At 44.6% G+C, this 27,790-nt stretch overlaps 3 protein-coding genes across 5 annotated transcripts; 1 reads left to right on the forward strand and 2 right to left on the reverse strand.

Annotated features, from left to right (window-relative positions):
- Positions 1 to 213: 213 nt before the first annotated feature.
- On the forward strand, positions 214 to 3,295 carry LOC106590414 (ER membrane protein complex subunit 9). Its single transcript, XM_014181416.2, has 6 exons — positions 214 to 438; positions 851 to 1,047; positions 1,217 to 1,293; positions 1,516 to 1,585; positions 1,704 to 1,798; positions 2,714 to 3,295. The coding sequence occupies exons 2-6, from the start codon at positions 853 to 855 to the stop codon at positions 2,892 to 2,894; spliced, it is 618 nt and encodes a 205-aa protein (XP_014036891.1). The 5' UTR covers positions 214 to 438; positions 851 to 852; the 3' UTR covers positions 2,895 to 3,295.
- LOC106590411 (interferon regulatory factor 8) lies at positions 3,031 to 8,740 on the reverse strand. Of its 3 annotated transcripts, none has more exons than XM_014181407.2 (10): positions 8,498 to 8,740; positions 7,623 to 7,681; positions 7,313 to 7,435; positions 6,991 to 7,171; positions 6,471 to 6,613; positions 6,266 to 6,347; positions 6,063 to 6,116; positions 5,565 to 5,954; positions 5,344 to 5,447; positions 3,031 to 5,005 (listed from the first exon to the last, which is right to left on the reverse strand). In XM_014181407.2, the coding sequence occupies exons 2-10, from the start codon at positions 7,677 to 7,679 to the stop codon at positions 4,847 to 4,849; spliced, it is 1,293 nt and encodes a 430-aa protein (XP_014036882.1). In that variant the 5' UTR covers positions 7,680 to 7,681; positions 8,498 to 8,740; the 3' UTR covers positions 3,031 to 4,846. The 3 variants fall into 3 exon arrangements, with proteins under 3 accessions (XP_014036882.1, XP_014036881.1, XP_014036884.1); XM_014181406.2 differs by having other exon boundaries at positions 6,266 to 6,350; XM_014181409.2 differs by lacking the exon at positions 7,623 to 7,681 and having other exon boundaries at positions 6,266 to 6,350; positions 8,498 to 8,596.
- An 864-nt stretch (positions 8,741 to 9,604) lies between these two features.
- LOC106590402 (E3 ubiquitin-protein ligase RNF31) lies at positions 9,605 to 27,296 on the reverse strand. The gene is made up of 24 exons (XM_014181384.2): positions 27,053 to 27,296; positions 23,224 to 23,431; positions 22,957 to 23,103; positions 22,524 to 22,679; positions 22,345 to 22,413; positions 22,092 to 22,236; positions 21,800 to 21,937; positions 21,510 to 21,669; positions 21,270 to 21,415; positions 20,856 to 21,052; positions 20,477 to 20,725; positions 20,054 to 20,386; positions 19,729 to 19,914; positions 19,407 to 19,613; positions 19,083 to 19,256; positions 14,962 to 15,060; positions 14,772 to 14,861; positions 14,484 to 14,598; positions 14,153 to 14,265; positions 13,700 to 13,813; positions 13,336 to 13,384; positions 11,621 to 11,717; positions 10,257 to 10,422; positions 9,605 to 10,121 (listed from the first exon to the last, which is right to left on the reverse strand). Exons 2-24 carry the CDS (start codon positions 23,422 to 23,424, stop codon positions 10,074 to 10,076), a joined length of 3,399 nt encoding a protein of 1,132 aa, XP_014036859.1. The 5' UTR covers positions 23,425 to 23,431; positions 27,053 to 27,296; the 3' UTR covers positions 9,605 to 10,073.
- Positions 27,297 to 27,790: the final 494 nt, after the last annotated feature.

Genomic DNA, 27,790 nt, shown 5'->3' on the forward strand with positions numbered 1-27,790 from the left:
ATGTTAATGTCACTGACTATAGGAGTTGAAAAGACGGCACAAACAAATCTGGCTATACTACGTATCATATTTTGTAAATGTGTCAAAAAACCATGAATGCATGATTGGGTTACAAGGTATGTCAAACTCTGTCCACCAGGAGGAGACACCGTCACTACTTGAAGAACGGATCTACTTCCAAATGATTGGCATACTGAGACGCCAATAGAACTTTAGACAGTCGCTATTGTTACCAACCCAAATGTAGATGTACTGTTGGTAGGCGGGCACGGAACAGGAAATGGTCTTAACGAATAATGCAGCTTCACAGTGCAAACGTTTGTAAATGATCAATATTCAGTTATATGTATTAACATGCACTATTAGATGAGTTTCAAACCGGACGCTTGTTTTACTGGACTTCTGAAATTTAATCCCAGCAAATAATATCCATTGATGGTAAGCCACGCTTGCTACTAACTGTTAGCTAGCTAACGTAACGTTAACTCGTGTTGAACGCCTATATATCCTATCAAATAATTGTTTCTTCAATATCTACACTATAGACTTTACCAGTTCTATTTTAATAAAAGGATCGTAACTATTGGCCATAACTAGCTACGTAGGCAGGCCCTTCGACAATAAGATGTTTGCTAACCAGCTGGCTACCATTTCAGCTAGCTACTATAGCTAGAGCTGTTACACCTATTTATTACCATCTCAGATTTCATGACTTCTGCCATCAAAATGCTCAAATCCAGCCAACAATAGAGTTTTATTGTAGCAATTCCATGTCACTGTAACAACGTATTCATCACTAAATGCAGTTTGCTGCATCTTCTCTGATCTGTGCACCCATTTCTGTCCACAGCAATGGGGGAGGTTGAGCTGTCCTGTTTGGCCTATGTGAAGATGTACCTGCACGGCTGTTTGTTTCCACGGTGTAGTGTCAATGGGCTGCTGTTGTCTTCCAGTCCAGCAGGTGGTGCTGTGTGTGTGACAGACTGTGTGCCCCTGCTCCACTCTCACTTACCTTTGGCTCCCATCACCCAGCTGGGTCTCACACAGGTAACCATTTAATTACCTGAGTGGTCTTTACTGTCAAACATGTGTCTGAAATGACCAATACAGTTAGCCTAACTACTCATCCTTACCTGGCAGTGGTGCATGTACATTGTGGTTGTCTTTTGACTTAATGTATTTGTTATGCTGTAATGTATCATACCTTTTGCTTCAGGTGGATGTATGGTGTGCACAGACACAGCAGAGGATTGTAGGATACTACCAAGCCAACGCCTGTGTGTCAGACAACAGGTGTGTCCCATAGCGGTCCAGCATCACCATCACCTCTGTAGATGTTAATTTCTCTATTAGGTAGTGTCAGTGGCTGATTGCCTGCTTATCACATGCATATGCTGTCATGCACTGCCTTCATTGTAAAATAAGAATTTGTTCTTAACTGACTTGCTTAGTTAAATAAAAATATCACCTGTGTTAAACACTAACCATTCCTTCTCTCTCTCCTTCGCTGGGCAGCCCTACGCCATGTGCATTGAAGATTGCAGACAAGATTGCCGAGCAGTGTAACAATGCAGTTTTGTTAATGGTAAGCATCCACTGGAGTTTTGTCTAAATTCCTGTGTGTACATGGTCACAATGCGGATTTTTGGTAAATCTTTATGCTGTGTGCCATCTACTTATCTCTGATCTATGTGGCTTTTCAGATTGACGGTGGAAAGATGTCTCCTGACTACAGGGTGCCTCCCATAGTGATGTATGAGCGGAAAGACACCCGCTGGACCCTCAAAGACAAACATACGTAAGAGCTGGACATCTCTGCTATCCTTCTTTCTAGATACTGTAGTTAACTACAGTTTGCTTTTCTGTTGATGGCACACCTTTTATCAACTGCATATGACTACATACATTGTATCGGAGTGAGCATGGAACTAAATTCCAATAGTCAGTAGCTAGGTTTCCATCTAATTGGTGACAGATTTTCATGCGAATATTCTAAAATCTGCATAAAAACAACGTGCATTTTCCCACCAGAGATGTTTCCATCAAATTGACTCATTGCAGATAAAAGGCTGTGTGTGATGACCTAGTGCACATAAAAACAACTTGTGGCTAAATTCCCAGGTACTGAAATAAAAAGTACAAGTTAAATGGATTTTCATCACAAAATTATATAATGAATGTGCCCACTCTGGTCTTGGCACGTGCGCTCTAGCCAACAGCTTGCAGATAGTGCGGGTATAGCCTACATGAGATTATTAAGGACAAAAGAGATTATCTTTGTCAAATGGCAGCCAAGCATGTCACCAGAATAAGACCCTCAATATTTATTGGAAAGGAGCATAAAGTTCATCACTGTGTACATCATAACTTATTTCATCTGTTGCCTAATAAATTGCATACTTTCCCAAGTCGTAGTGGGAGGACAACATAACGTATCGCGTGACTCCAAGTTTACTTCGATATGGTTATCAATGTGCATAAAAGCGTTTAGCATTTACACAATTTTAGACAAAAAGATCCCACCTTGTCTAGCATGTTTTGTCAACATTTGGAAAGTGTACCGCCAAATGTAATGTTTCCATCAGGCCTGTCGTGACACTTTTCATCTCATGTACTTTACTTGCATAAAAAAGTTGGATGGAAACATGGTTAGTGTTAGTACCTGAAGAGGGAAGTACAGGTTCATTTAAAGCTACCTTTGTTTTTCTTCCAGGATAATGCTGCGGCAGTGGGAGGAGACTCGGGAAATAGCCAATCAGCTGCTGGACTCTGGAGATCACTCATTATTAGTGGATTTTGACAGCCATTTGGACGACATCACTAGGGACTGGACAAATCAGAAACTCAATGCCAAAATAGCAGAGCTTGCCTCACCAGCCAATGGTAATGTCTGAAATAAGTATGCAGATTAATTTGTTACTTTGAAAAGGTTAGAATTATTTATGTCTTAAACCTACTGATACTACAAATTCTAAGAATATTTTTATTAACATCTAACAGTCAAATAAGCGCACATCATCCACGATAATGTAGAAATATGAAATGCATTTAATGCGGTCAGACAGAACATTGCATAAATAACAAATATTTACAGTTTGACAGATCTGTGCAGTCTTCCGGTCTCTCAGTCAGTGTGCCTTGTCAAGCCCAGTAGCCATGTTGTTAACCCATTTACAACTGACAAAGCTGTGCTCATAGTTCACTGACTGCTAATGGCATCATATTATGTGCATCCTGTCCCACTGCTTTCAGTGTGTAACCTTTTATCAATTTATTAAACTACATCTACAAACTATTTCAAGTGTTCATGTGCTATGTTCATATAAATATCAGTTCACATTAATTTCTACAATACTAACAGATTAAAAAGTCTGGCAAGGCCAGCCATCACCTTGTGCACTTACAGGCTTAAGTAGACCAGAGATATAGATATATAAAACATACTTGATTTGTGCAATAGAGCAAGATCGAACAACAGATTGCCAGTTCAAAGGTGCGAAAAACAACCTTTCAAACATGGTCCCTAGAACAGTCTCCACACACCATAACCCTAGAACAGTCTCCACACACCATAACCCTAGAACAGTCTCCACACACCATAACCCTAGAACAGTCTCCACACACCATAACCCTAGAACAGTCTCCACACACCATAACCCTAGAACAGTCTCCACACACCATAACCCTAGAACAGTCTCCACACACCATAACCCTAGAACAGTCTCCACACACCATAACCCTAGAACAGTCTCCACACACCATAACCCTAGAACAGTCTCCACACACCATAACCCTAGAACAGTCTCCACACACCATAACCCTAGAACAGTCTCCACACACCATAACCCTAGAACAGTCTCCACACACCATAACCCTAGAACAGTCTCCACACACCATAACCCTAGAACAGTCTCCACACACCATAACCCTAGAACAGTCTCCACACACCATAACCCTAGAACAGTCTCCACACACCATAACCCTAGAACAGTCTCCACACACCATAACCCTAGAACAGTCTCCACACACCATAACCCTAGAACAGTCTCCACACACCATAACCCTAGAACAGTCTCCACACCTGCTTTATACTGTGGCTTGTGTAATATACTAATTGGCTCAGTTTTGCATGGCAGGTTTACCCAATCACAATTGAGTTCTTATGGTTGGGTCTAGTAGTAAGTGCCGAGTTATGGAGAGAAGATTAACAAATGCAAAACAAACTCACTTGCTCTTGCAAACACATCTTTAAGAGTCCAATGTCTCTAGTGAAGGAGCCTGCTTCAAAGTCTAGGAATATTAATGTTCTCTATAGAAATGTGCTTAACAAGCGTTTCCACTTTCTGAAACAAAAATGGAAGAGAAGTTGGTTTCCCGCCTCTTAACGGTTGGCATGGTGATGATCAAATCACTGACCTTCAGCCTACTATGGCTTCAGAGCTTCTCTCATATGCTACTTAAAACAACTTGGTCAACAGGTACACTATGTAAGCAACATGAGGACACGGAGAGGTGTCTAACGCAGTACCAGTCTGCATTCAAAGACGGCAACGAGGAGTAGAAGTATCTGACTCCATATAAAAGTGAGTTTGGAACATCAGTATAACATCACAAGTTGGTAAAGGGCAATACTGAGGGCTAAGCCAAAGTGACATCTTCCACTCCATGTAGTGCTATTCAGACCAGTATTTAGTGCATCATATGTGTGCCTTAGTATCAGATCAGAGAGTGCTTCATTTAAAAAAAGACTAGTCAATTATACATGATGTCCTGTGATTGGATGCTAAAGGCCAAGGCACTGTTACATGCTATCCTGCCCCCATTTGAAGTTGACATTTTTAAATGTTTAAGGTAGGGACGTCCCAAGGATCTCGGATAGCAATGAACCTGATACCAGGTTGATGGTGACCTCTCCTGATTCGCTGGTTATGTTGCGGAAGTAGGTCATTGACTCCCGGAAGTCTTCAGCTTCCTTGACCTGCTGCTGAGCCCAGGGTAGGGTTATCTAGAGGAGAGGGGGTGGGTGGTTCAATCTCTTTCACAGTGAAAAATAAGGTGTAGCGATCCTGTACTTTCATAAACCTTAGGGATCTATTCAATCTGTAAAGCTGTGAACAGATTCTCCGATTTTATATATTTTAAAGGTAATTTCAGATTGAGCCGACGAATGCAGTCTTGGCTAAAGCGGGAACATTGTCTTTAAACTTCAATCACACTGTAAAGCTGAACTTCTGCGATGCGGATTGAATAGAGAGACCTAGCATTAACATTCTACGGTATGCATTTGCTACACCTTTTTGTTTCCATTTGAACAGGTTTAACAGTCAGCTTGGTCAGCTGTACCTGTGTGATGATGAGTTTGCTGGATGGGTCCTCTTTGTCACTGAAACACAAGGTGAAGCCACACTGCGGAGGGTCTCCTCCGTAGCTGCTGAAGTGGTCCAGCTCTAAGGAAACAGTCAGTAAATACACACTGACTGCTGAAATACTCAAATCCATTAAGGGGACAAAAAAAGAAGTGGGGTGATCCTCAGCAAAAGAGTGAACAGCCCCATGTCACTCACCCATTCTGAAAGCCTCTCTATTGAAGAGCCGCACGGGCTCCACAGCATGGTTCATCTTGTGGGGTCCCGCCGTGGCTGAATGTGGCCCTGTCCAGAACACCTGGCCCTGGCAGTAGCGCTTAGCATAGACCCCTGTTCTCGTGGAGGTCAGGATCACCCCTTTCTCCAAGAAGGGCAGCAGGGTGGAGAGGGCCTGGAACTGGGGCCCGATGCTGGAGGTTAAGGTGGAGGGGGGGTCGGGCAGGGGGATGCGGGGGAACCCAGCCACCATCAGGGTGGGGGGAACGGGCGAGGAGGGCAGATAGGCGATCCGGACATCGCTGCCCATGACCCCACGTTTAAGCACCTCCTCTCCCATGTACTTCACTAAGACATGGAAAGAGTCCTGGGCTGGGGGAGAGAATGAGTTTGAATGAGAGACTGCATTTTCAGTGTATGTGATGAAAAACAGATCTGATATACTCTGTCTAGCATTTACTGCAGCATCAGTAGCATTACCTCCAGGGGGAGGGACGGTCTCGATTGTGAAGTTCACCTGGATCTCATTGACTGCTAGAGGAAGACAACAGAATGTCAATCAACCACATGCTATTGAAACTCCCCAAAATGAAGAGACAGTGGCTGAGAGATCCAACATCAACTAACATAGAGATTCAGTGTCTGACAGACATGACATTGCATTAGTAAGACATAAGACTTACTCCCAGCACTCTTCACCATGACCGAGGGCTCAACCTGGTCTAGCTGGATTGTAAGAAGACTTTCCTCAATCTCCTGAACAGACTGCTAAGTAGAAACATCAAACATGTCGGTGAGAGAGACTGACATGACTAAGAGATGCATCCAAAGGTTTCTATAACTTGTTTCCATTGGATTGTTATTTTCTCCTCAAAATGCCAGACTTACCATGGTGATTGGTAGGGAGGTGGTAACCTCTTTCATCTGTTTGACCTTCACCACCTCTTCCTCCACCTCGATGTCTGAATCGCAGCTCCTTCTCTTCCTCCCCCCTGCTCTGGCTTGAACCTTCATGTCAACACTCCCCAATGCTGTGAAGAGAAAAGGGACCATAGGTCACGAATTTGTTTACTGCACTTTAACCTGCTTTGAAGTTGTCTCCATAGCTACAAACTATGTGGCGTTATTGTTGTGCTAATTTGTACTGTTGACTCTGGTATGACTATGTGCCTTTGGACGGACTGACTGAACTAGAGTATTGAAGTTGGCAAATATTAAAAATGTTAATCTTCTCAACCTTGAAACTGGCTACACCCAGTTTCTATTCCCAGATCATAGGTATGTGGTTAGATGTCTACACAAGACTAAAGGATCAAAAGGTAATTGCTGCAAATAATTGCTGGAACATCTTAAGAGGGGTAGAAATAAACATTGTATAACAAACTAACAGCGTGTGTGCTTGTCTCACCTTGTTCGTTGATGGGTACGAGGCGGTAGACTTTGTATGGTTCGGAGATTTCCAGCTGTGACCTCTCGGGTTCCTCTCTGAACTCCGGGCTCTTATTGAGAGCAACTCGCAGCCGCGTCTTCCAGGAGGCAGGGTCCGCATGACCCCCCTCAGACAACTTCCCCTTAAACACTGCCCACGCCTGTCGAGGAGTAGGAAGAGAAGGCATGTAGACGCAGGAAGTAATATCTACTATTGTGTTTTTAACAGATAATACATGACGAGCCCACTGTAAAATAAAAAGTCAATGAACTAGTACTCATAAAGTTGTTAGTGTCAGGACCTTGAAGATGGCACCATCCACTTCGCTGCGGAAGTCTTGTTTCCCGGCGTGTTTCCATGGTATACGGAACATGGTCTTGTCGTCGTCGTCCCATATCAGGCCAGGGTACTTCCCACTGCTGACCTGCACCAATACATTCAACAGGATGTGGTGAGTGTTGCTTGGGAAACACTCGACCCATTTCCCAGACAGTACATTGACTCTACCTATCACTATGACATACCAGCTGAAACACTCAGACACACTCACTGTAATCAGCTGTTCCAAACAACACATTTGACTATTGAGCCCATCCTCCACAAACACTCACCTGTTCTACCATCCAAGCGCGTAGTCTGCGCGTGGAGCGAATTTTCCCAGATGCCATAGCTGTGAAGACGGCGTATAACTTTATTTGAATCTAGTTTGGCAATACACTTTTGTGTCTGATTAAAAACGATACACTATACAATGGAAAATAAATAAACCAAACATAATACATGAGAGTGCTAGCTGTGGTGAGTGTGGTAGTGCATAAATAACAAAAGGTATTTTCAGCTGTTTGAAGATGGTGTACAAAACCGAAAGTAAAAATATGCAAAAGCTAGCCGTAAGCATAGAAGTAGCGCACAAAGAACGGATATACAGCTTATCAGACTTTAAATGAAAATGACATATCCTTAACTCACATTTCTATATGAATTTGGTCGGGTCGCTCACATTGTTACTTACTGGACTTTTAAATAATTTATTATTGGTGAGTAAATATTCTGCCAAAGATGGTTTGACTGTGATTATACTTAGAGACGATACTATATGTCATTGTATATTCATGATAAAGCATGAAATAACTACATTTTGTAAATGCAGCAGACGCTCTTATCCAGAGCGACTTACAGTAGTGAGTGCATACAAAACATTTTTTGTTCGTACCGGTGCCCCGTGGGAATCGAACCCACAACTCGGGCGTTGCAAGCGCTATGCTCGACCAACTGAGCCACCTATCACTTTGATCATGATCATAAAGTAATGACTTTTTATTCTGCATCGGTTGGTATGAAATACATATCAAACTATTAGTCTCCATCTAAAAATAGCGAACTAAATACATCAAGAGATTGCTCATGAAGTGAAACACACATCTTTTCCACAGATTTAGAATGATTGTCATGAATGTATTTTATTGGGTGATCTGGTTTCGCTTACCTTAGGTTGCGTTTCCTCCGTTTCCTATCTACAGCTGAGCGCACCACCGCATAGCACTTTGACTGGAAATCCAGAAGTTGTTTACTTGTCTCGCGCAGGGCAGAGGGAGACGCCCCGTTTCCCAGAAATCACGTGACTTTACAGAACTAACGTAGGTACTGTTGTGACGCCAGGGCGCAACATACCGCTTAAAATATGGCCTATGCTCAGAAAGTAGTCTCCCCAGGCAGAGCCTCCCACAATTAACACCAGACTGCAGAAAAAAAACGAAAGACACACACTCTCCCCTCAGCCCTCAAATTAAGTGGACACTTCAAATCAAATTGTATTGGTCACATACACATGGTCAGTAGATGTTAATGTGAGTGTAGCAATGCTTGTGCTTCTAGTTCCGACAGTGCAGTAATATCTAACAATTCCACAACTACCTAATACACACAAATCTAATTCATTTGAAATGGACCGCCCTTGCCTGGAAATTCACTCGTTCGTCCCACGGTTTTCTGCCATCATGGAACCACCGGTATCTGTTGTGTGTGCTGTATATGCGCTACAGTCAATTCTGATTGCATTTAATATCTTGGCAATATCTTGGCTAGAAGGCAACGCATCCGCAGACATCGAATACTAGATATTAGGTTAATTGAAATGTGTGATGTCAGGGAAAGTTGTATGTGCTAGCTAACGTTTCCAAAAGCTAACCACACAAAAGCATCGCAACTTTTACCAGACGTGTTAGTGCCGTCATGTGCATTAGTAGCACAATTTCTAATTTATTTACAATTGTTTTTACTTACACTTGTATTTTGACTACTCTCATATTGATGTTAGTTTTAAGTTCTGGCTGACTTTTCTTAGCTGATGTTCAATCATCACAAATTTTATTATGGGGTGTTTCAGAACATAATTGAACACTCGATCACAAACGAGGTCTGAGGGTCTTACATTGTAAACTTCCCTTGCTTGGCTAATGGTTTGGACTGACGGCAGACATGGCCGCGGGGATTCCCCCAAGGGCAATAGGCGAGGGTAAGTGGACATTACGTGTTTGGAACGCACCCCCAGAGAAAGCAATTGAGAATAGAAAAATGAGACCTGTCATAAAAGTAATTTTCAAATCAATAAAATACTTTATTGCATGAGTAGCCTATTTATTACATGGTATACCCTGCAGTTACACTTTGTATAATATCTCACAATATAGACTGTCATGTTTAAGTTGACAAACACCTTCTGGTTATTTTGTAAGTTGTTTAGTGACATATTGAAAAAATATTTTATATCTTTAATAAAAAATAAACAAGAAAGACTGTTGTTGATTAGCCTGTCTTGTCAGTCTGTCTTTGCAACTGTATCCTTACAGAGAGGAATTTTGACACTAATAACTGTAGATGTCATAAATCAAATGAAGCATGTAAAGAACAAAACATGTTAAACTTCAATGAGATGTAATATAACAGCTTGGTAATGCAATGTGGTGGGAGGTTTGAAACCTGACTCCTTCACTTGGTGCTGTTTGCAAATAGGATACCTGTACTTTCCTTAGAATGATTTTAAATATTTTATCAACCAGTCTTCATCTCATCCGAGGAACATTTTCTCCAAGTGGGACTTCCATCAGTTTCTGTAAAGAAAGAGTTGTATACACTTTCACACAATCTGAACCACAACAAAAACACCACATCAAAATGAACATTGAAACTATTTCGAGCGAACTTCCAGCGAGGCCACAAGCCTAACTGAGTGATGGATGACTGACCTTCAGCAGTCGATCCAGGTACACCTGGTCGTCCTCCCCCTCCCCTTGTTGCTCCTCCACCTGGTACCTCCTGCAGGCAACTGTCACCTCTTGTTGGTCATAGAGAAGAGCGGGGTCCAGGGTGTGTCCGTTAATGAGACTAACCAGGTACTCTCTGTAGTGTTTACTGCAATGGCCACACAGAGACAGACATAGTGAGAACAATGGCCACACATAGACAGAGATAGTGAGAACAATGGCCACACAGAGACAGACATAGTGAGAACAATGGCCACACATAGACAGACATAGCGAGAACAATGGCCACACATAGACAGACATAGTGAGAACAATGGCCACACATAGACAGACATAGTGAGAACAATGGCCACACAGAGACAGACATAGTGAGAACAATGGCCACACATAGACAGACATAGCGAGAACAATGGCCACACATAGACAGACATAGTGAGAACAATGGCCACACATAGACAGACATAGTGAGAACAATGGCCACACATAGACAGACATAGTGAGAACAATGGCCACACAGAGACAGACATAGTGAGAACAATGGCCACACATAGACAGACATAGTGAGAACAATGGCCACACATAGACAGACATAGTGAGAACAATGGCCACACATAGACAGACATAGTGAGAACAATGGCCACACATAGACAGAGATAGCGAGAACAATGGCCACACAGAGACAGACATAGTGAGAACAATGGCCACACAGAGACAGACATAGTGAGAACAATGGCCACACATAGACAGACATAGTGAGAACAATGGCCACACATAGACAGACATAGTGAGAACAATGGCCACACAGAGACAGACATAGTGAGAACAATGGCCACACAGAGACAGACATAGTGAGAACAATGGCCACACATAGACAGACATAGTGAGAACAATGGCCACACAGAGACAGACATAGTGAGAACAATGGCCACACAGAGACAGACATAGTGAGAACAATGGCCACACAGAGACAGACATAGTGAGAACAATGGCCACACAGAGACAGACATAGTGAGAACAATGGCCACACATAGACAGACATAGTGAGAACAATGGCCACACAGAGACAGACATAGTGAGAACAATGGCCACACAGAGACAGACATAGTGAGAACAATGGCCACACAGAGACAGAGATAGTGAGAACAATGGCCACACAGAGACAGACATAGTGAGAACAATGGCCACACATAGACAGAGATAGTGAGAACAGCAAACAAAGGTTGTTTAAAAGTGAATATCATTAACTTCTCATGGCATGTCTTCAATACAATTAAACCCACAGGATATGTGGGTGGTAGTGCACAAATAACAAACAATTAGGTATTTTTTGTGTGTGTGTGACTCACTCGCAGAGTCCAGCTTCTCCTGGCTGAGTTTGGACTCCACAGGGTGAGTCCATCTGCTGACCTCCCTCATCCTTCTGCTCCATCACTCCACATGCGTCTGAGTCACACAGAAAGATAAAATGAAAGTATGGGCAGAAAGAGAAAAAAAGACTAAAGTTCTCACATACAGTGCATTCTGAAAGTATTCAGACCCCTTGACTTTTTCCACATTTTGTTACGTTACAGCCTCATTCTAAAATGGATTTTATAAACAAATGTCATCATCAATACCCCATAATGACAAAGTGAAAACAGGATTTTAGGAATTTTTGCACAAAAAACAGAAACCTTATTTACATAAGTATTCAGACCCTTTGCTATGAGACTCGAACATGAGCTCAGGTGCATCCTGTTTCCATCGATCATCCTTGAGATGTTTCTAAAACTTGATTGGACACACCTGTGGTAAATTCAATTGATTGGACATGATTTGGAAAGGCACACACCTGTCTATATAAAGTCCCACAGTTGACAGTGCACATCTGAGCAAAAACCAAGCCATGAGGTCGAAGGAATTGTACGTAAAGCTCCGAGACAGGATTGTGTCAAGTCACAGATTTGGGGAAGGGTACCAAAACATTTCTGCAGTATTGAAGGTCCCCAAGAATACAGTGTCTCCATCGTTCTTCAATGGAAGAAGTTTGGAAACACCAAGACCTTCCTAGAGCTGGCCGCCCGGCCGAACTGAGCAAAGGGAGGAGAAGGGCCTTGGTCAGGGAGGTGATCAAGAACCCGATGGTCACTCTGACAGAGCTCCAGAGTTCCTCTGTGGACATGGGAGAACCATCCAGAAGGACAACCATCTCTGCAGCACTCTACCAATCAGGCCTTTATGGTAGAGGGCCAGATGGAAGCCAGTCCTCAGTAAAAGGCACATGACAGCCTGGTTGGATTTTGCGCAAATGACTCCCAGACCATGAGAAATAAGATTCTCTGGTCTGATGAAACTAAGATTGAACAGTTTGGCCTGAATGCCAAGCGTCACATCTGGAAGAAACCTGTCACCATCCCTACGGTGAAACATGGTGGTGGCAGCATCATGCTGTGGGGATGTTTTTCAGTGGCAGGGACTTGGAGACTAGTCAGGATCAAGGGAAAGATGTACAGAGGTTTCCTTGATAAAAACCTGCTCCAGAGCGCTCAGGTCCTCAGACTGGGGCAAAGGTTTACCTTTCAACAGGACAACAACCCTAAGCACACAGACAAGACAATGCAGGAGTAGCTTCGGGACAAGTCTTTGACTGTCCTTGAATGGCCCAGCCAGAGGCCGGACTTGAACCCGATCTAACATCTCTGGAGAGACCTGAAAATAGCTGTGCAGCGACGCTCCCTATCCAACCTGACAGAGCTTGAAAGTATCTACAGAGAAGAATGTGAGAAACTCCCCAAATACAAGTGTGGCAAGCTTGTAGCGTCCTACTCAAGCTTCAACAAAGTACTGAATAAAGGTTCTGAATACTTATGTAAATGTGATATTTCCATTTTTAATTTTTTATGAATTTGCCAAAAAAAATTGCTTTTGTCATTATGGGGCATTGTGTGTAGATTGATGAGGGAAAAAAACTATAATACATTTTAGAATAAGGCTGTAATGTAACAAAATGTGGAAAAGGTCAAGGGGTCTGAATACTTTCTGAATGCACTGTAAGTGAGGATAAACAAGAGGTCACTCTCACCAGTCTGTGTACCATTAGGGGGGTCTGTGTTGAACACAACAGCATTCCTCTGTGGACAAAATACAAACACCTCACCTCAGAAACAGAACATTGAAATGACAGCCCTGTAACGTTCCCAGAACATTTCCCCTGTAACGTTCCCAGAACATTCAGTCTGTTACGTTACCCGAACATTCCCTTTCTAACGTTCCCAGAACATCCAGTCTGTTAAGTTCCCCGAACATTTCCCATGTAACGTTCCCAGAACATTCAGTCTGTTACGTTACCCGAACATTCCCTTTCTAACGTTCCCAGAACATCCAGTCTGTTAAGTTCCCCGAACATTTCCCCTGTAACGTTCCCAGAACATTCCTTGTCGCTGTACCTGCAGCAGGGCCTGTAGTCTGACAGGCTCCCAGTCCCTGAGGTAGAAGAGACAGTCTCGTGGGTGATGAGCATGGAGACCTGTGATTTTACACTGGATTGTCTTACATGCCGTCTGACAGAGAGAAGTGGAGGGAGGGAGAGGGAGGGAAAGGGGTGAAAAAGGGAAAGAGAGAAAGGAAACAGACATGAGGATGGATGATGAGAAAGCCATGGCAGAAAGAGAGATCCTTCCCTCTGAGTGAATCCATTTAGTAAGACATTCTGTACTAGATCAGTGGTTCCTAACCAGGGGGTACTTAAGAAGACTCATGAGACCATAGGCCTACTGGTAAAATGCACATGAGGGGGTACTTCAAGGGTACTCCGGGCAGAGCAAAATTCAGTTGGTGGTAAAGTAACCAAAAAAGGATGGGAACCACTGTCCTAGATAATATCCCTGCGCGTGACTTACAGTGTGGAAGGGATTGTTGCAGCCGCTGCAGAACTGGTATCTGCATTGGGAGCAGCTGAAGTGCATGCAGCCCCCTTTGGTCAAGGCATACTGGAACCTGCAGTGAGGACAGGCTATGGAGAGAGATGAGAAGAAGGGCCACATCATGGTGTTATAATAATGATGATGGTGGTGAGATGGCATTGTGTGATCTAGGATCAGGTCCTGTCTGTCCATATAATCTTATTCATTGTGATCTAAAAGGGAAATCTGATCCTAGATCAGCACCTACTCTAAAACTCTTTGTGAATATGGGCCAATAACGGCAGGTTGTTTAGGCTGACTGACTCACTGATGCCATTGTCCCGCAGGAACCCGGCCAGTCCCTGTCTCTGGTAGTCAGGGTCGTTCTCTCTCTTCCACAACTGGAACTGCTCACAGGATACATCCTGGTGCTGAGCTTCCCACTGACAGAGAGAGAGGGGGAGGGGGGCGAGAGAGAGCGTGAGAGAGTGAGGGAGAAGGAGAAAGAAAGATGGAGAGAGAGACAGGCATCATTATTTAGGTCCCACATACATGTAGCTATGAAATGACACAATAGATGGCAGGCAAGGCAACAACATGTATCTTTTGTACTTACAGGCTTTTTGCATTGGTTGCAAAAGCTCTTCATACACGTGGGACAGGTGACTTTGCGCTGGTTTCCATCATAGATAAACCCAAAGGTGCACTGAGGAAGAAAGAGGGAGAAGAGAAGAGGGGTGGGTGGGTGAAAAGTTCAGTAGAGAAGTAATTTTATATGTGATGGACCTGGTTAGAAACCCACTCACGTGACAACACCACAGGAACATGGGGTCCTTCATCAGAGCATGCTCCATCAGCTTCTTGTGGAAGAGCTCGTACACTTCACGATCCAGACAGTCTCGCAGCTAAACACACAACATCAATAACTATGTAATAACCATATAATAGCACAAGCTTCAGCAACACATGATCTCCCCATTTCCATCTGCCTGTATCCCTAATTGGGTTGCAAAATTCCAGAAATCTCAAACACGGAATTTTTTTAAAGTTTCGGACATTTTAGAAAATCATATCATTTTTGTCTTACATTGATACTTGATTTTGGCAATGAGGCCATTTATCTACTTCCCCAGAGTCAGATGAACTTGTGGATACCACTTTTATGTCTCTGTGTCCAGTATAAAGGAAGAAGAAGTCATTTCAAGAGCCAATGCCAACTAGCATTAGCACAGTGGCTGGAAGTCTATGGATATATACAGTTGAAGTCAGGAGTTTACATACACTTAGGTTGGAGTCATTAAAACTCGTTTTTCAACCACTCCACAAATTTCTTGTTAACAAACTATAGTTTTGGCAAGCTGGTTAGGACATCCACTTTGTGCATGACACAAGTAATTTTTCCAACAATTGTTTACAGACAGATTATTTCACTTATAATTCACTGTATCACAATTCCAGTGGGTTACAAGTTTACATACACTAAGTTGACTGTGCCTTTAAACAGCTTGGAAAATTCCAGAAAATGATGCCATGGCTAGCTTCTGATGGGCTAATTGACAACATTTGAGTCAATTGGAGGTGTACCTGTGGATGTATTTCAAGGCCTACCTTCAAACTCAGTGCCTCTTTGCTTGACATTGTGGGAAAATCAAAAGAAATCAGCCAAGACTTCAGAAAACAAATTGTAGACCTCCACAAGTCTGGTTCATCCTTGGGAGCAATTTCCAAATGCCTGAAGGTACCACGTTCATCTGTACAAATAATAGTACGCAAGTATAAACACCATAGGACCACGCAGCCATCATACCATTCAGGAAGGAGACGTGTTCTATCTCCTAGAGATGAACGTACTTTGGTGAGAAAAGTGCAAATCAATCCCAGAACAACAGCAGAGGACCTTGTGAAGATGCTGGAGGAAACAGGTACAAAAGTATCTATATCCACAGTAAAACGAGTCCTATATCGACATAACCTGAAAGGCCACTCAGCAAGGAAGACACCACTGCTCCAAAACCACCATAAAAAAGACAGACTATGGTTTGCAACTGCACATAGGGACAAAGATTGTACTTTTTGGAGAAATGTCCTCTGGTCTGATGAAACAAAAATAGAACTGTTTGGCCATAATGACCATTATGTTTGGAGGAAAAAGGGGGAGGCTTGCAAGTCGAAGAACTACATCCCAACCTTGAAGCACGGGAGTGGCAGCATCATGTTGTGGGGGTGCTTTGCTGCAGGAGAGACTGGTGCACTTCACAAAATAGATGGTATCATGAGGTAGGAAAATTATGTGGATATATTGAAGCAACATCTCAAGACATCAGTCAGGAAGTTAAAGTTTGGTCGCAAATGGGTCTTCCAAATGGACAATGACCCCAAGCATACTTCCAAAGTTGTGGCAAAATGACTTAAGGACAACAAAGTCAAGGTATTGGAGTGGCCATCACAAAGCCCTGACCTCAATTCCATAGAACATTTGTGGGCAGAACTGAAAAAGCATGTGCAAGCAAGGAGGCCTACAAACCCGACTCAGTTAAACCAGCTCTGTCAGGAGGAATGGGCCAAAATTCACCCAACTTATTATGGGAGGCTTGTGGAAGGCTACCTGAAATGTTTGACCCAAATTAAACAATTTAAAGTCAATGCTAATGTAAACTTCTGACCAACTGGGAATTTGATGAAAGAAATAAAAGCTGAAATAAATCATTCTCTCTACTATTATTCTGACATTTCACATTCTTAAAATAAAGTGGTGATCCTAACTCACCTAAAACAGGGATTCTTTACTAGGATTAAATGTCAGGAATTGTGAAAAACTGAGTTTAAATGTATTTGGCTAAGGTGTATGTAAACTTCAGACTTCAACTGTACTAACATGCTTGCAGATTCCCATAGACTTCCAGTCACAGTGCTAACACTAATTAGCATTGTCTCGCAAAACTACCTCCAACTTCCTTCATACTGGACACAGAGACATACAAATGGTATCCACAAATTCATCTGACTAGGTGGAAGTAGATAAAGGGCATCAAGTTTCCCTTTAATATGTTTCTGTCTAGTACTGTTTTTTTGCTAGCTAGGGCCATCTACTGTAGGTGCGGCCTGTCTTCCCAATAGCCTACTTGGTGTGTGAACTGCTCACTGCTCATAACTTGCAGATGATTGTTGACACATCAACCAGGATGAAGGGTCAGGGCAATTTGTGACTGTTGTTTTGGTAATCAGAGTCAGCGGTGGTGTCGTCAGCAAAACAAATTTGTAGCTTTGGCAACTATGTGTTTTCATCCCAGTTTGCTCCTCTCCCTGTAGGCTTTACAGACTCTCCCCATCCCTTGGCTGCAACCATTCTAATTTAGTGTACCCTGCGCACACAACCCATGTGGAATTCCTGGTTTCCGGCAGCGTTTGGAACTGCTGATCTGCGGTAAAGATCACCAAGTTAATCTCAGCCAATGCTGCCCTTCAGTCCCTAGACTTTTTGGCCCTGATGGAGACATCACCACAGAGAACACTGCTACTCCAGCTGCTCTCTCTTCGTCTGACTACGTTTTCTCTCATAGCCTGACAGAATGTGGTCGTTGCGGTGGTGGCACAGGGCTACTCATTCATCCTAAATGGAGATTTTCTCTTTTCTCCCTCTCTCACCTGTCCATCTCCTTATTTGAATGATATGCTGTCACTGTCACTTGTCCACTCAAGCTTAACATTATTGTCATCTACTGTATCGCCCACCAAGTGCCCTTAGAGAGTTCCTCAATGAGCTTGACACCTTGATAAACACATTTCCTGAAGATGGCTCCCCGTTCTTGGTACTGGGTGACTTCAACCTCCCGACGTCTGCCTTCGATTAATTTATTTCCCTTCCTTACCTCTTTTGACCTCACCCTTTCCCAATCCCCTCCCCCTCACGAGGCAGGCAATACGCTTGACCTCACCTTTACTAGAGGCTGTTTGCTAACCTCACGGCAGTCTTCCTCTCAAGGCAGTCCTCCTCTCTGCATGCCTAGCAAATATCTCAGCTTGGATGTCGGCCCACTGCCTCAAGCTCAACCTCGACAAAATGGAGCTGCTCTTCCTCCTGGGGAAGGCCTGCCTGCTCCAAGGCCTCTCCGTCACGGTTGACAACTCCGCGGTGTCCCCCTTCCGGAGTGCAAAAAACCTTGGCTTGACCCTGGACAACACCCCGTCGTTCTCTGCAAACATCAAAGCAGTGACTCGCTCTTGCAGGTTCATGCTCTACAACATCTGTAGAGTACGACGCTACCTCACAGAGGAAGCAGTGTAGGTCCTAATCCAGGCACTTGTCATCTCTCGTCCGGACTACTGCAACTCGGTGGCTGGGCTCCCCGTTGGTGCCATCAGGCCCCTGCAATTTATCCAGAATGATGCAGCCCGCTTGGTGTTCAACCTTCCCAAATTTTCCCATGTCACCCCGCTCCTCCGCACACGCCACTGGCTTCCAGTCAAAGCTCGAGTCCACTACAATACCATGGTGCTTACCTATGGAACAGCAAGAGGAACTGTCCCTCCCTACCTTCAGGCTCTGCTCAAACCCAACACCCCAACCCAAGTACTCCGCTCAGCCCAGTCCAAACTCTTCTCTCTTCTGGCACCCCAATGGTAGAACCAGCTTCCCCATGAATCTAGGACAGCAGAGTCCCTGCCCATCTTCATAAAACATCTGAAAACCTACCTCTCAAAGAGTATCTTAAATAATCCCACTGCACCACTCTCCCACAACAAAAAACAAAACAACTAACACTCACACTTAACTTTCCCCCCTACTAGCCTGTGATGTGGTTGTCCCACCTAGCTATCTTAAGATGAATGCACTGTAATAAGAGCGTCTGCTAAATGTAAAAATGTAAAATGTAGAAAATAACCTTCCTCCCTGATATCTCTAAATCTTTCTTTCTATAGTATGTACCTGGATGTCCAGGGTAGAGAAGTAGCTGTCCAGGTGCTCAGGGTCGTTGATGTCTGGTCCTGCACACACGGGACACACCATGTCTCTGATGTGTTTGTCTCTTACAGCGATGGTGAAGTGCTGCGTGAAACACTCGTGGCACACCGAGCACTGACACGAGGTCAGGGACTGCATCTGTGAGAGGTAGAGAATTCATACAGGATAAAAAGGAACAATTTAAAGTCCATAGGACTATTGACTGACAAGGCAATACAGATACAGGGAGGAGGTAATAAGAGCTCATCATCCACCCCAAGGCAAAGACAGACAGCCCTAGCAGCCCACCTTGCTGTGGGGGAAGATGCTGAGGCAGCAGGGGCACTCGTTGTTGAGGAGGCGGCGGAGGAACTCCCTGTCCTGGGACTCTCCGACGGCCTGGACGACGTCCTCCAGGGAGTACTGGGCATCAGGCTCCTGGAGTAGAGACAGGGCCAGCTCACAGCGCCCCCAGCTGGGCAGCTCGTACAACGCCAGCAGGCGCCTGCACATCCGCTGAGGTTACACAATGTAGGTTCATGGTGATTAACAATCAGGCTATTTGCTTTGTGTGTGTAGTCTTGAAAAACTTAGTTCATTGAGTTCTGCTGGCTCTCGTGTACACACACACCTGTTTGTCAGGGCTCTTGGCATCAATAGGGGCCTCTGGCTGGTCGCTCCAGATGCGCTGGTGGAAGGGCTCCAGAAGGGGCCGCTGCAGCACGGACAGAGCCCCCTGCACCTCTCCTCCACTCAGACGCAGAGCCTCCTCACACTGGGACGCCTCCCGGAAACCCAGAGAACGCAGCTCGCGCATCTACACACACCAGAGACAGACGCAGTCGGACTGGATACAGTCAACTCTAAGATCTTGGTTACTTGAGTTGATATCAAAAGTGTTTAGTCATATCTGTCTAGAGTGACCATTTGGGTCAGGTGACATGTCTGGTTCTCACCTTGACCTGTCTGTCTCTGAGCAGCTGACGGACTGCTCTCTCAGTGTCTCCTCCTGCTGCCAGCCATGCCTGCTTGGCCTCAACCCTGGACAGCCGCACCCCCTCACCCAGTAGCACACTGGGACTCTGCTGCTCTGTCGAACCTCCATCCCGCGGCCCAGAAACCCCTGCTTTGTAGTTCTGCAAAGCAGCTGAAGCCGCCATGGCACAGATCTCATCCAGTAGGTGGGGCAGCTCTGATTTCAGCCAATCGCAGGGGTTGACGTTGCTGCCCCCGGAAACACAAAGGGCTGCGTAGACCTCCTCTGGGCCCACTCCATTTTTCTCTCCCTCCTGAGGAAGAACATTAGGTTAAAAGTTAGATAACATAGTAGCGGTTAATCTGGTTTTAATTCACATTGTGTCCATTTGTACTCCACCTACTCGTATTTGATGGACAAGTTTCAGCCCTTCATCCCTCATCAGGTTCTGTCTCTTGATGTCGATGTTCACCCTGGGAGGGATCTGGGGACGGAGTTGGGGCGTAGAAGAAGGTGAGGCTAAGTCTTTGATTGGAGACTGCAGGGGGAGGGACTTGAGGCTGGTGACTGCAGGATCTTTACACGGCAAGTTGCACATCTCACAAACCACTACAGGCTGAGAGTTCACATAGGTGCAGAACTGACACATCCACTAAAGAGCGAGAGAGACAGCATGGGAGGAGGGGAGTGAAAGATTAAAACAGAAAAGATATGCTGGAATGATTATGTCTCACAGAGCTTTCCAATTGTAGAGAGTATTTAAACCACTGGGGGGGTCGAACCTCTGTTTCGTTATCTGATGTGGGTCCTGGTGTGGAGAGTACTGGAGTACTGGAGAGTACTGGAGTACTGGGGAGTACTGGAGTACTGGGGAGTACTGGCGTGATAGAGGGACGGGTGGCCAGACGGGGGCGCTCACACACCTCACACAGTATACTGCTGCCCTGGTTCACCACAGTACAGCTCTTACACTGCCACTCTATGAGAGAGGTCAGATAGATAAACAGATAACCTGGTATTGATCTAGCTCAGTTTCTAGCTATGTCTGTATAATTACATTACTGATGTATTATCAATGCTATAGCGGCACAGATGACGTGAACCGCTCAAACAGGATAGGACAGGTGACTGACGTTGTTTTAATGAACGTCACATGAAAACTATTCATCAGTCGACCCGTGTATATGGAATGTGACCTGCGCTGGATGGCGGTTGCCCCGGGTCTTCCTGAACTATAAGGGAAGCGAGGGCCAGGCGGGGTCGTTCACAGGTCACACACAGCACGGCCTTCACCTCGTTGACTGTAGTGCACTGAGCACACTCCCACGAGGAAAGAGAGTGGCTGAAAAAGAGAAGAAATGCGAGTGAGAGGAAGAAGTGATCCGGTGTGAGTGTGCGCGCGTGGAGTAAAATATTAACCCTTCCTAATTTCTAACCTTAAAGCTCTTTTTGGTTTGGCGTGGGAAACCACTGTCCTGTTGTGACCCCCGCGGTCAGGGTGAGAATGGTACAGTCTGTCACACTCCAGACACAGCCTCTGAGAACAGGTGGAGCAAATGGCAGAGACTTGGAACACTCCACAGAGTATACAGGTCTCTACGGGGGGAGTTTAAAAAGATGATCAGTGTTAGTTTACATATTGATAGGATGTAATATTCAAAGAAATCCAGGTTAAAAAGTTACATTTGAGCTGAAATGATGGTCAAAGCTATGACCCATCTCTTACCCTGTATTCTATCTCTCCTGTGATTGGCTCTGGACGGGTGGATGTGGTAGAGGAGGTCACATGACTGACAGAAGGGAAGAGAACCACAGGCTGGGCAGAGGAGAGAGGGAGTGGCACCGCACAAATCACACATCCCATCTTTGAGAGAAAGAGAGCGAAAGAAGAAATAAGGGGTTTGTCATCCGCTGACAGTACAACACATTGGCCAGATGACATAAATGCTGGTGGGCAGAAAGCAGGCAGGTGGCAAGGTGACAGGTAGACTGGTACAGGGAATGGCTGCTTGTCTCACCAGTAGGAGTGGTGGGGACATGTCTTAGTCCAGGACTGGTAGCATGTTTGGGTGGAGGAGATAGCGGCTGAAGGTCTTTCCCCCTGTCCCCGCGCTCCTCTCCTGGTGGAATGACCACCACATCAGACATCAGCTCTGGTTCATCCTGAGGAGAGTAAAATAGCCATTATTCAGCATAACAACACTAAAACCAGGAAGAGGTAGAGGTAGAAACAGACGAACTGATGAACCACCAACTGTAGGTTACACAGACCTGGGTTGTCTTCTGTAGATTAGGGGATGGGATGATATTGCTGTACATTTCTGGGTGAGCATGTGTACCCTGACAGGCAAAAAACAACACATTACCTCATAACAGAGCAAACATGATAACATGACTTTGTGGTCATATTCAAATTGAGAATTACACAAATGTAAATATAGATTTCTCACCTTGATGAGCATGTCCATTTCCATGTGCAGGATCATGACCTCAATGGTCACCGCAGCAACCTTCTCAACGTCTGGATGTATGACATCATCAGGGAAGCTGAGCCCGTCTGGCTGCTGATTGGTGTAACCGTAAAGAAATAGGACTGACTTGCCACCCTGTAGAAAAGAAAGCAGCCCATTGACTCAAATGAGTGAAAAAGTCAACTCAGATGCTTTAAATATCAGTAGGTCTATGACCTACCTAGGCACTCTAAACATCTCTTATTGATCCACTCCCCTTTTCAACCATCTGACAATTCATAGTGAAATCAATGGATGAGATGACCTTCAGACTCTGTAATCTGTACTATGCATAAGGAAGTCAATCATTATACTGTAAGAATAGGGCTTGAAGTTCCTGACAGGGTTTAGAGAGGCCTGTCTGTCTCTTCACCTTGATTTCGTCCACGGTAGTCCTGAAAACTGGGTTGTTGTGTTTGACGCTCCGCCAGTACCTGGGCCTGCTGGGGCTGGTCAGGTTACAGCCATACTTCTCCAGGATACTCAAGGCTTTACACAGCCGACCCAAAGACTCTAGGACCTGGGGAGGAAGGGGAGCAGGAGGGCAGACAGGGAGAAAGAAAGCATAGCTATGTGAAGACGGTAAGGAGGCACATAATGTGAAACAAGGGATACAGTTGAATGTCAAAACATGCCTCACCTCTTGCCTTCTGTGCCCTGTGATGTTCTCTGTCACCATGGTCTGCGCTGTGATGTGGTGAAACTTGTCAGACAGGGACAGGGGGATGTTGGCCATGACCTGGACATCAGCCTTTACCTCCTGGGCAGAGCCTGAGGAGGATAGGAGGGACTCAGCTCTCCTCCGCACCTCCTCAAATGGGACAGACTGGGTACTCATCATTCAGACTCTGGGGGAGAGAGAGATAAATAATGACAGTATGGTAAACTCAGGGCTGGGATTGTTGGCTGATATACAGTACATTCGGAAAGTATTCAGACCCCTTGACTTTTTCCACATTTTGTTACATTACAGCCGCTTTCTAAAATGGATTAAATAATAAATGTTCCTCATCAATCTACACACAATAACCCATAATAACAAAGCAAAAACAGTTTTTTATGAATGTTTGCAAATGTATAAATATTAAAAACAGAAATACCTTATTTACATAAGTATTCAGACTCATTGTTATGAGACTCGAAATTGAGCTCAGGTGCTTCCTGTTTCCATTGATCATCCTTGAGATGTTTCCACAACTTGATTGGACATGATTTGGAAAGGCACACACCTGTCTATATAAAGTCCCACAGTTGACAGCGCATGTCAGAGCAAAAACCAAGCCATGAGGTTGAAGGAATTGTCCGTAGAGCTCTGAGACAGGATAGTGTTGAGGCACAGATCTAGGGAAGGATACCAAAAACAATCTGCCGCATTGAAGGTCCCCAAGAACACAGTGGCCTCCATCATTCTTTAATGGAAAAAGTTTGGAACCACCAAGACTCTTCCTAGAGCTGGCCACCCAGCCAAACTGAGCAATTGGGGGAGAAGGGCCTTGGTCAGGGAGGTGACCAAGAACTTGATGGCCACTCTGACAGAGCTCTACACTTCCTCTGCGGAGCTAGGAGAACCTTTCAGAAGGACAACCATCTCTGCAGCACTCCAGTAATCAGGCCTTTATGGTAGAGTGGCCAGACGGAAGCCACTCCTCAGTAAAAGGCACATGACAGCCCGCTTGGAGTTTGCCAAAAGGCACCCAAAGACTCTCAGACCATGAGAAACAAGATTCTCTGGTCTGATGAAACCAAGATTGAACTCTTCGGCTTGAATGCCAAGGGTCACGTTTGGAGGAAACCTGGCACCATCCCTACAGTGAAGCATGGTGGTGGCAGCATCATGCTGTGGGGATGTTTTTCAGTGGCAGGGACTGGGAGACTAGTCAGGAACGAGGGAAAGATGAACGGAGCAAAGTACAGAGAGATTCTGTACAGAGAAAGTACAGAGAAAACCTGCTCCAGAGCGCTCAGGACCTCAGACTGGGGAATAGTTTCACCTTCCAACAGGTCAACAACCCTAAGCACACAGCCAAGACCACGCAGGAGTGGCTTCGGGACAAGTCTCTGAATGTCCTTGAGTGAACCCGATCGAACATTTCTGGAGAGACCGGAAAATAGCTGTGCAATGACTCCCCATACAACCTGACAGAGCTTGAGAGGATGAAACTTCCCAAATACAGGTGTGCCAAGAATGTAGCGTCATACCCAAGAAGACTCAAGGCTGTAATCGCTTCCAAAGGTGCTTCAACAAAGTACTGAGTAAAGGTTCTGAATACTTATGTAAATATTAATTTGTAAGTCGCTCTGGATAAGAGCGTCTGCTAAATGACGTAAATGTAAATGTATCAGCGGCCGATGTGAGTAAGACCTTTAAACAGGTCAACATTCACAAGGCCGTAGGGCCAGACGGATTACCAGGACGTGTACTCCGAGCATCCTCTGACCAACTGGCAAGTGTCTTCACTAACATTTTCAACCTCTCCCTGCCTGAGTCTGTAATGCCAACATGTTTCAAGCACACCACCATAGTCCCTGTGCCCAAGAACACAAAGGTAACCTGCCTAAATGACTACTGACCCGTAGCACTCACGTCTGTAGCCGTGAAGTACTTTGAAAGGCTAGTCATGGCTCACATCAAAAACTTTTTCCCAGAAACCCTAGACCCCATCCAATTTACATACCGCCCCAACAGATCCACAGATGATGCAGTCTCTATTGCACTCCACACTGCCCTTTCACACCTGGACAAAAGGAACACCTACGTGAGAATACTATTCATTCACTACAACTCAGCGTTCAACGCCATAGTGCCCTCAAAGCTCATCACTAAGCTAAAGACCCTGGGACTAAACACCTCCCTCTGCAACTGGATCCTGGACTTCCTGACGGACCGCCCTCAGGTGGTAAGGGTAGGTAACAACACATCCGCCACACTGATCCTCAACACGGGGGCTCCTCAGGGGTGCGTGCTCAGTCCCCTCCTGTACTCCCTGTTCACTCATGACTGCACAGCCAGGCATGACTCCAACACCATCATTAAGTTTGCCGATGACACAATAGTGGTAGGCCTGATCACCGACAACGATGAGACAACGTTCTTGCACCGTGTGGTGCAAGAACAACAACCTCTCCCTCAACATGATCAAGATAATGGAGATGATTGTGGACTACAGGAAAAGGAGGACCGAGCACACCCACATTCTCATCGACGGGGCTGTAGTGGAGCAGGTTGAGAGCTTCAAGTTCCTTGGCGTCCACATCACCAACAAACTAAAATGGTCCGTGAAGAGGGCACGACAAAACCTATTCCCCCTCAGGAGACTGAAAATATTTGGCATGGGTCCTCGGATCCTCAAAACGTTCTACAGCTGCACCATCGAGAGCATCCTGACAGGTTGCGTCACTGCCTGGTAGGGCAACTGCTCGGCTTCTGAGCACAAGGCACTACAGAGGGTAGTGCATACGGACCAGTACATCACTGGGGTCAAGCTTTCTGCCATCCAGGACCTCTATACCAGGCGGTGTCAGATGAAGGCCCTAAAAATTGTCAAAGACACCAGCCACCATAGTCATATACTGTTCTTTCTGCTACCGCACAGCAAGCGGTACCGAAGTGCCAAGTCTAGATCCAAGAGGCTTCTAAACAGCTTCTACCCCCAAGCCATAAGATTCCCGAACATCTAATCAAATGGCTACCCAGACTATTTGCAATGCCCCCCCCCTTACGCTGCTGCTAGTCTCTGTTATTATCAATGCATGGTCACTTTAATAACTCTACCTACATGTACATATTACATGAATTACCTTGACTAACCGGTGCCCCTGCACACTGACTCTGTACCGGTACCCCCTGTATACAGCCTCGCTATTGTTATTTTACAGCTGCTCTTTAATTATTTGTGACTTTTATTTCTTTTTTTTTTGTAGGTATTTTTCTTAAAACTGCATTGTTGGTAAGTATTTGGCGCATGTGACAAATACATATGGATTTGATTACCTTCTTTTTTTTAAATATATTTGCAAAAATGTCAACTTTTTTTGCTTTGTCATTATGGGGTGTGGTGTGTTGATTGATGAGGGGGAAAAAACAATTTAATCAATTTTAGGCTGTAGTGTAAAAAAATGTGGAAAAAGTCAAAAGGGTCTGAATACTTTCCGATTGCACTGTAGGTAGGCCTAGTACTGTCTTCAAAGTAGCTAGCTTGCTAGCTGAGTGTACTGTCTATGTAGCTAACGTTACTCTCTCTACTGTGAATGAAGTATATTGAAGTTAGCTATTGTTATCTCAAAATGACACAGTGACACTAGATCGCTGTAAACTTTACAGTTAGTACATGTACTGAAATTGAAGTGGAAAATTTAGTTGGCTGGCAAGTATATTTCTGACCATACGTCAGCTAAAGTATTACTGTATGACTGGCTAGCAAGTTGAAATCGAAAGTTTATAATGACAGCCAGATCAGTGCTGGCCTTACTTTTATCTTCAAGGTTTCCAGATGTATTTTATGATCCAGGTCCTTATGAATCCAATAGACTTAAATATCAAGGCAAAATGTAGCTACATTTCCAGAGTCACGTCGGTCTTCTGAACCATTTCTTGAAAAGCATACAGTCAAAACAACAGTAAATTAGAAATGTTGTTGACGCGGAAGTTATCGAGAGGGGCGGCACTGAAGGAGACTAAATCTTTGGGGGTGGTATGTAGGTTAAACCTCGAGGTACACTACCCTCTAGTGGTCATATATATAATATCACTTACTGTAATTACACTGACTTGAGTTCACAACATTGTTATTACATTGTTAGAAATCAATCACTCAATCAATCATGTTTTGGATACTTAATTTTCTTTACGACAGTCAAATACAACTGAAGTCCACAAACTGCCGTTCAAGTATTCTTCTTGGAACTGAACACAAAACACTATCTTAGTGTTTTGCTCTCCAGGCTGAAAGACCAGTTCAACTCTTCTGTGTGTAAGCTTTTATTTATTAACATATATGCAGTGCTTGAGTGCTGAGTACTGACACCACAAATTGTTCTACTGCTTGAGCTCCTGTTCCTCTTATAGAATATTAGTTCAAAAGTATTGTGGAGCTACAGCGCCTAAATGGAATTACTACCAGCACCCAAAATGAGTACTGGAACCAATTTCAGTCCAAGTCAAGCACAGTCTATATCAGGGCTCTCCAACCCTGTTCCTGGAGAGCTAC

The sequence above is a fragment of the Salmo salar genome, chromosome ssa29, assembly GCF_905237065.1.
Source record: "Salmo salar chromosome ssa29, Ssal_v3.1, whole genome shotgun sequence".
Classification (NCBI taxonomy): Eukaryota; Metazoa; Chordata; class Actinopteri; order Salmoniformes; family Salmonidae; genus Salmo; species Salmo salar.

What these genes read in the sequence shown, in the direction of transcription:
- LOC106590402 (XM_014181384.2), bottom strand. Translation starts at nt 23,424, where the DNA reads ATGATGAGTACCCAGTCTGTCCCATTTGAGGAGGTGCGGAGGAGAGCT. An exon ending in CAGGGCACAGAAGGCAAGAG is followed by an intron (nt 23,104 to 23,223) that starts GTGAGGCATGTT and finishes CTTCCTCCCCAG; the next exon opens with GTCCTAGAGTCTTTGGGTCG. An exon ending in CTACCGTGGACGAAATCAAG is followed by an intron (nt 22,680 to 22,956) that starts GTGAAGAGACAG and finishes TCTTTTCTACAG; the next exon opens with GGTGGCAAGTCAGTCCTATT.
- LOC106590414 (XM_014181416.2), top strand. Translation starts at nt 853, where the DNA reads ATGGGGGAGGTTGAGCTGTCCTGTTTGGCCTATGTGAAGATGTACCTG. An exon ending in GCCTGTGTGTCAGACAACAG is followed by an intron (nt 1,294 to 1,515) that starts GTGTGTCCCATA and finishes TTCGCTGGGCAG; the next exon opens with CCCTACGCCATGTGCATTGA. An exon ending in ACAATGCAGTTTTGTTAATG is followed by an intron (nt 1,586 to 1,703) that starts GTAAGCATCCAC and finishes GTGGCTTTTCAG; the next exon opens with ATTGACGGTGGAAAGATGTC.
- LOC106590411 (XM_014181406.2), bottom strand. Translation starts at nt 7,679, where the DNA reads ATGGCATCTGGGAAAATTCGCTCCACGCGCAGACTACGCGCTTGGATG. An exon ending in GCGCTTGGATGGTAGAACAG is followed by an intron (nt 7,436 to 7,622) that starts GTGAGTGTTTGT and finishes GTATTGGTGCAG; the next exon opens with GTCAGCAGTGGGAAGTACCC. An exon ending in GACCGTCCCTCCCCCTGGAG is followed by an intron (nt 5,955 to 6,062) that starts GTAATGCTACTG and finishes TCTCTCCCCCAG; the next exon opens with CCCAGGACTCTTTCCATGTC.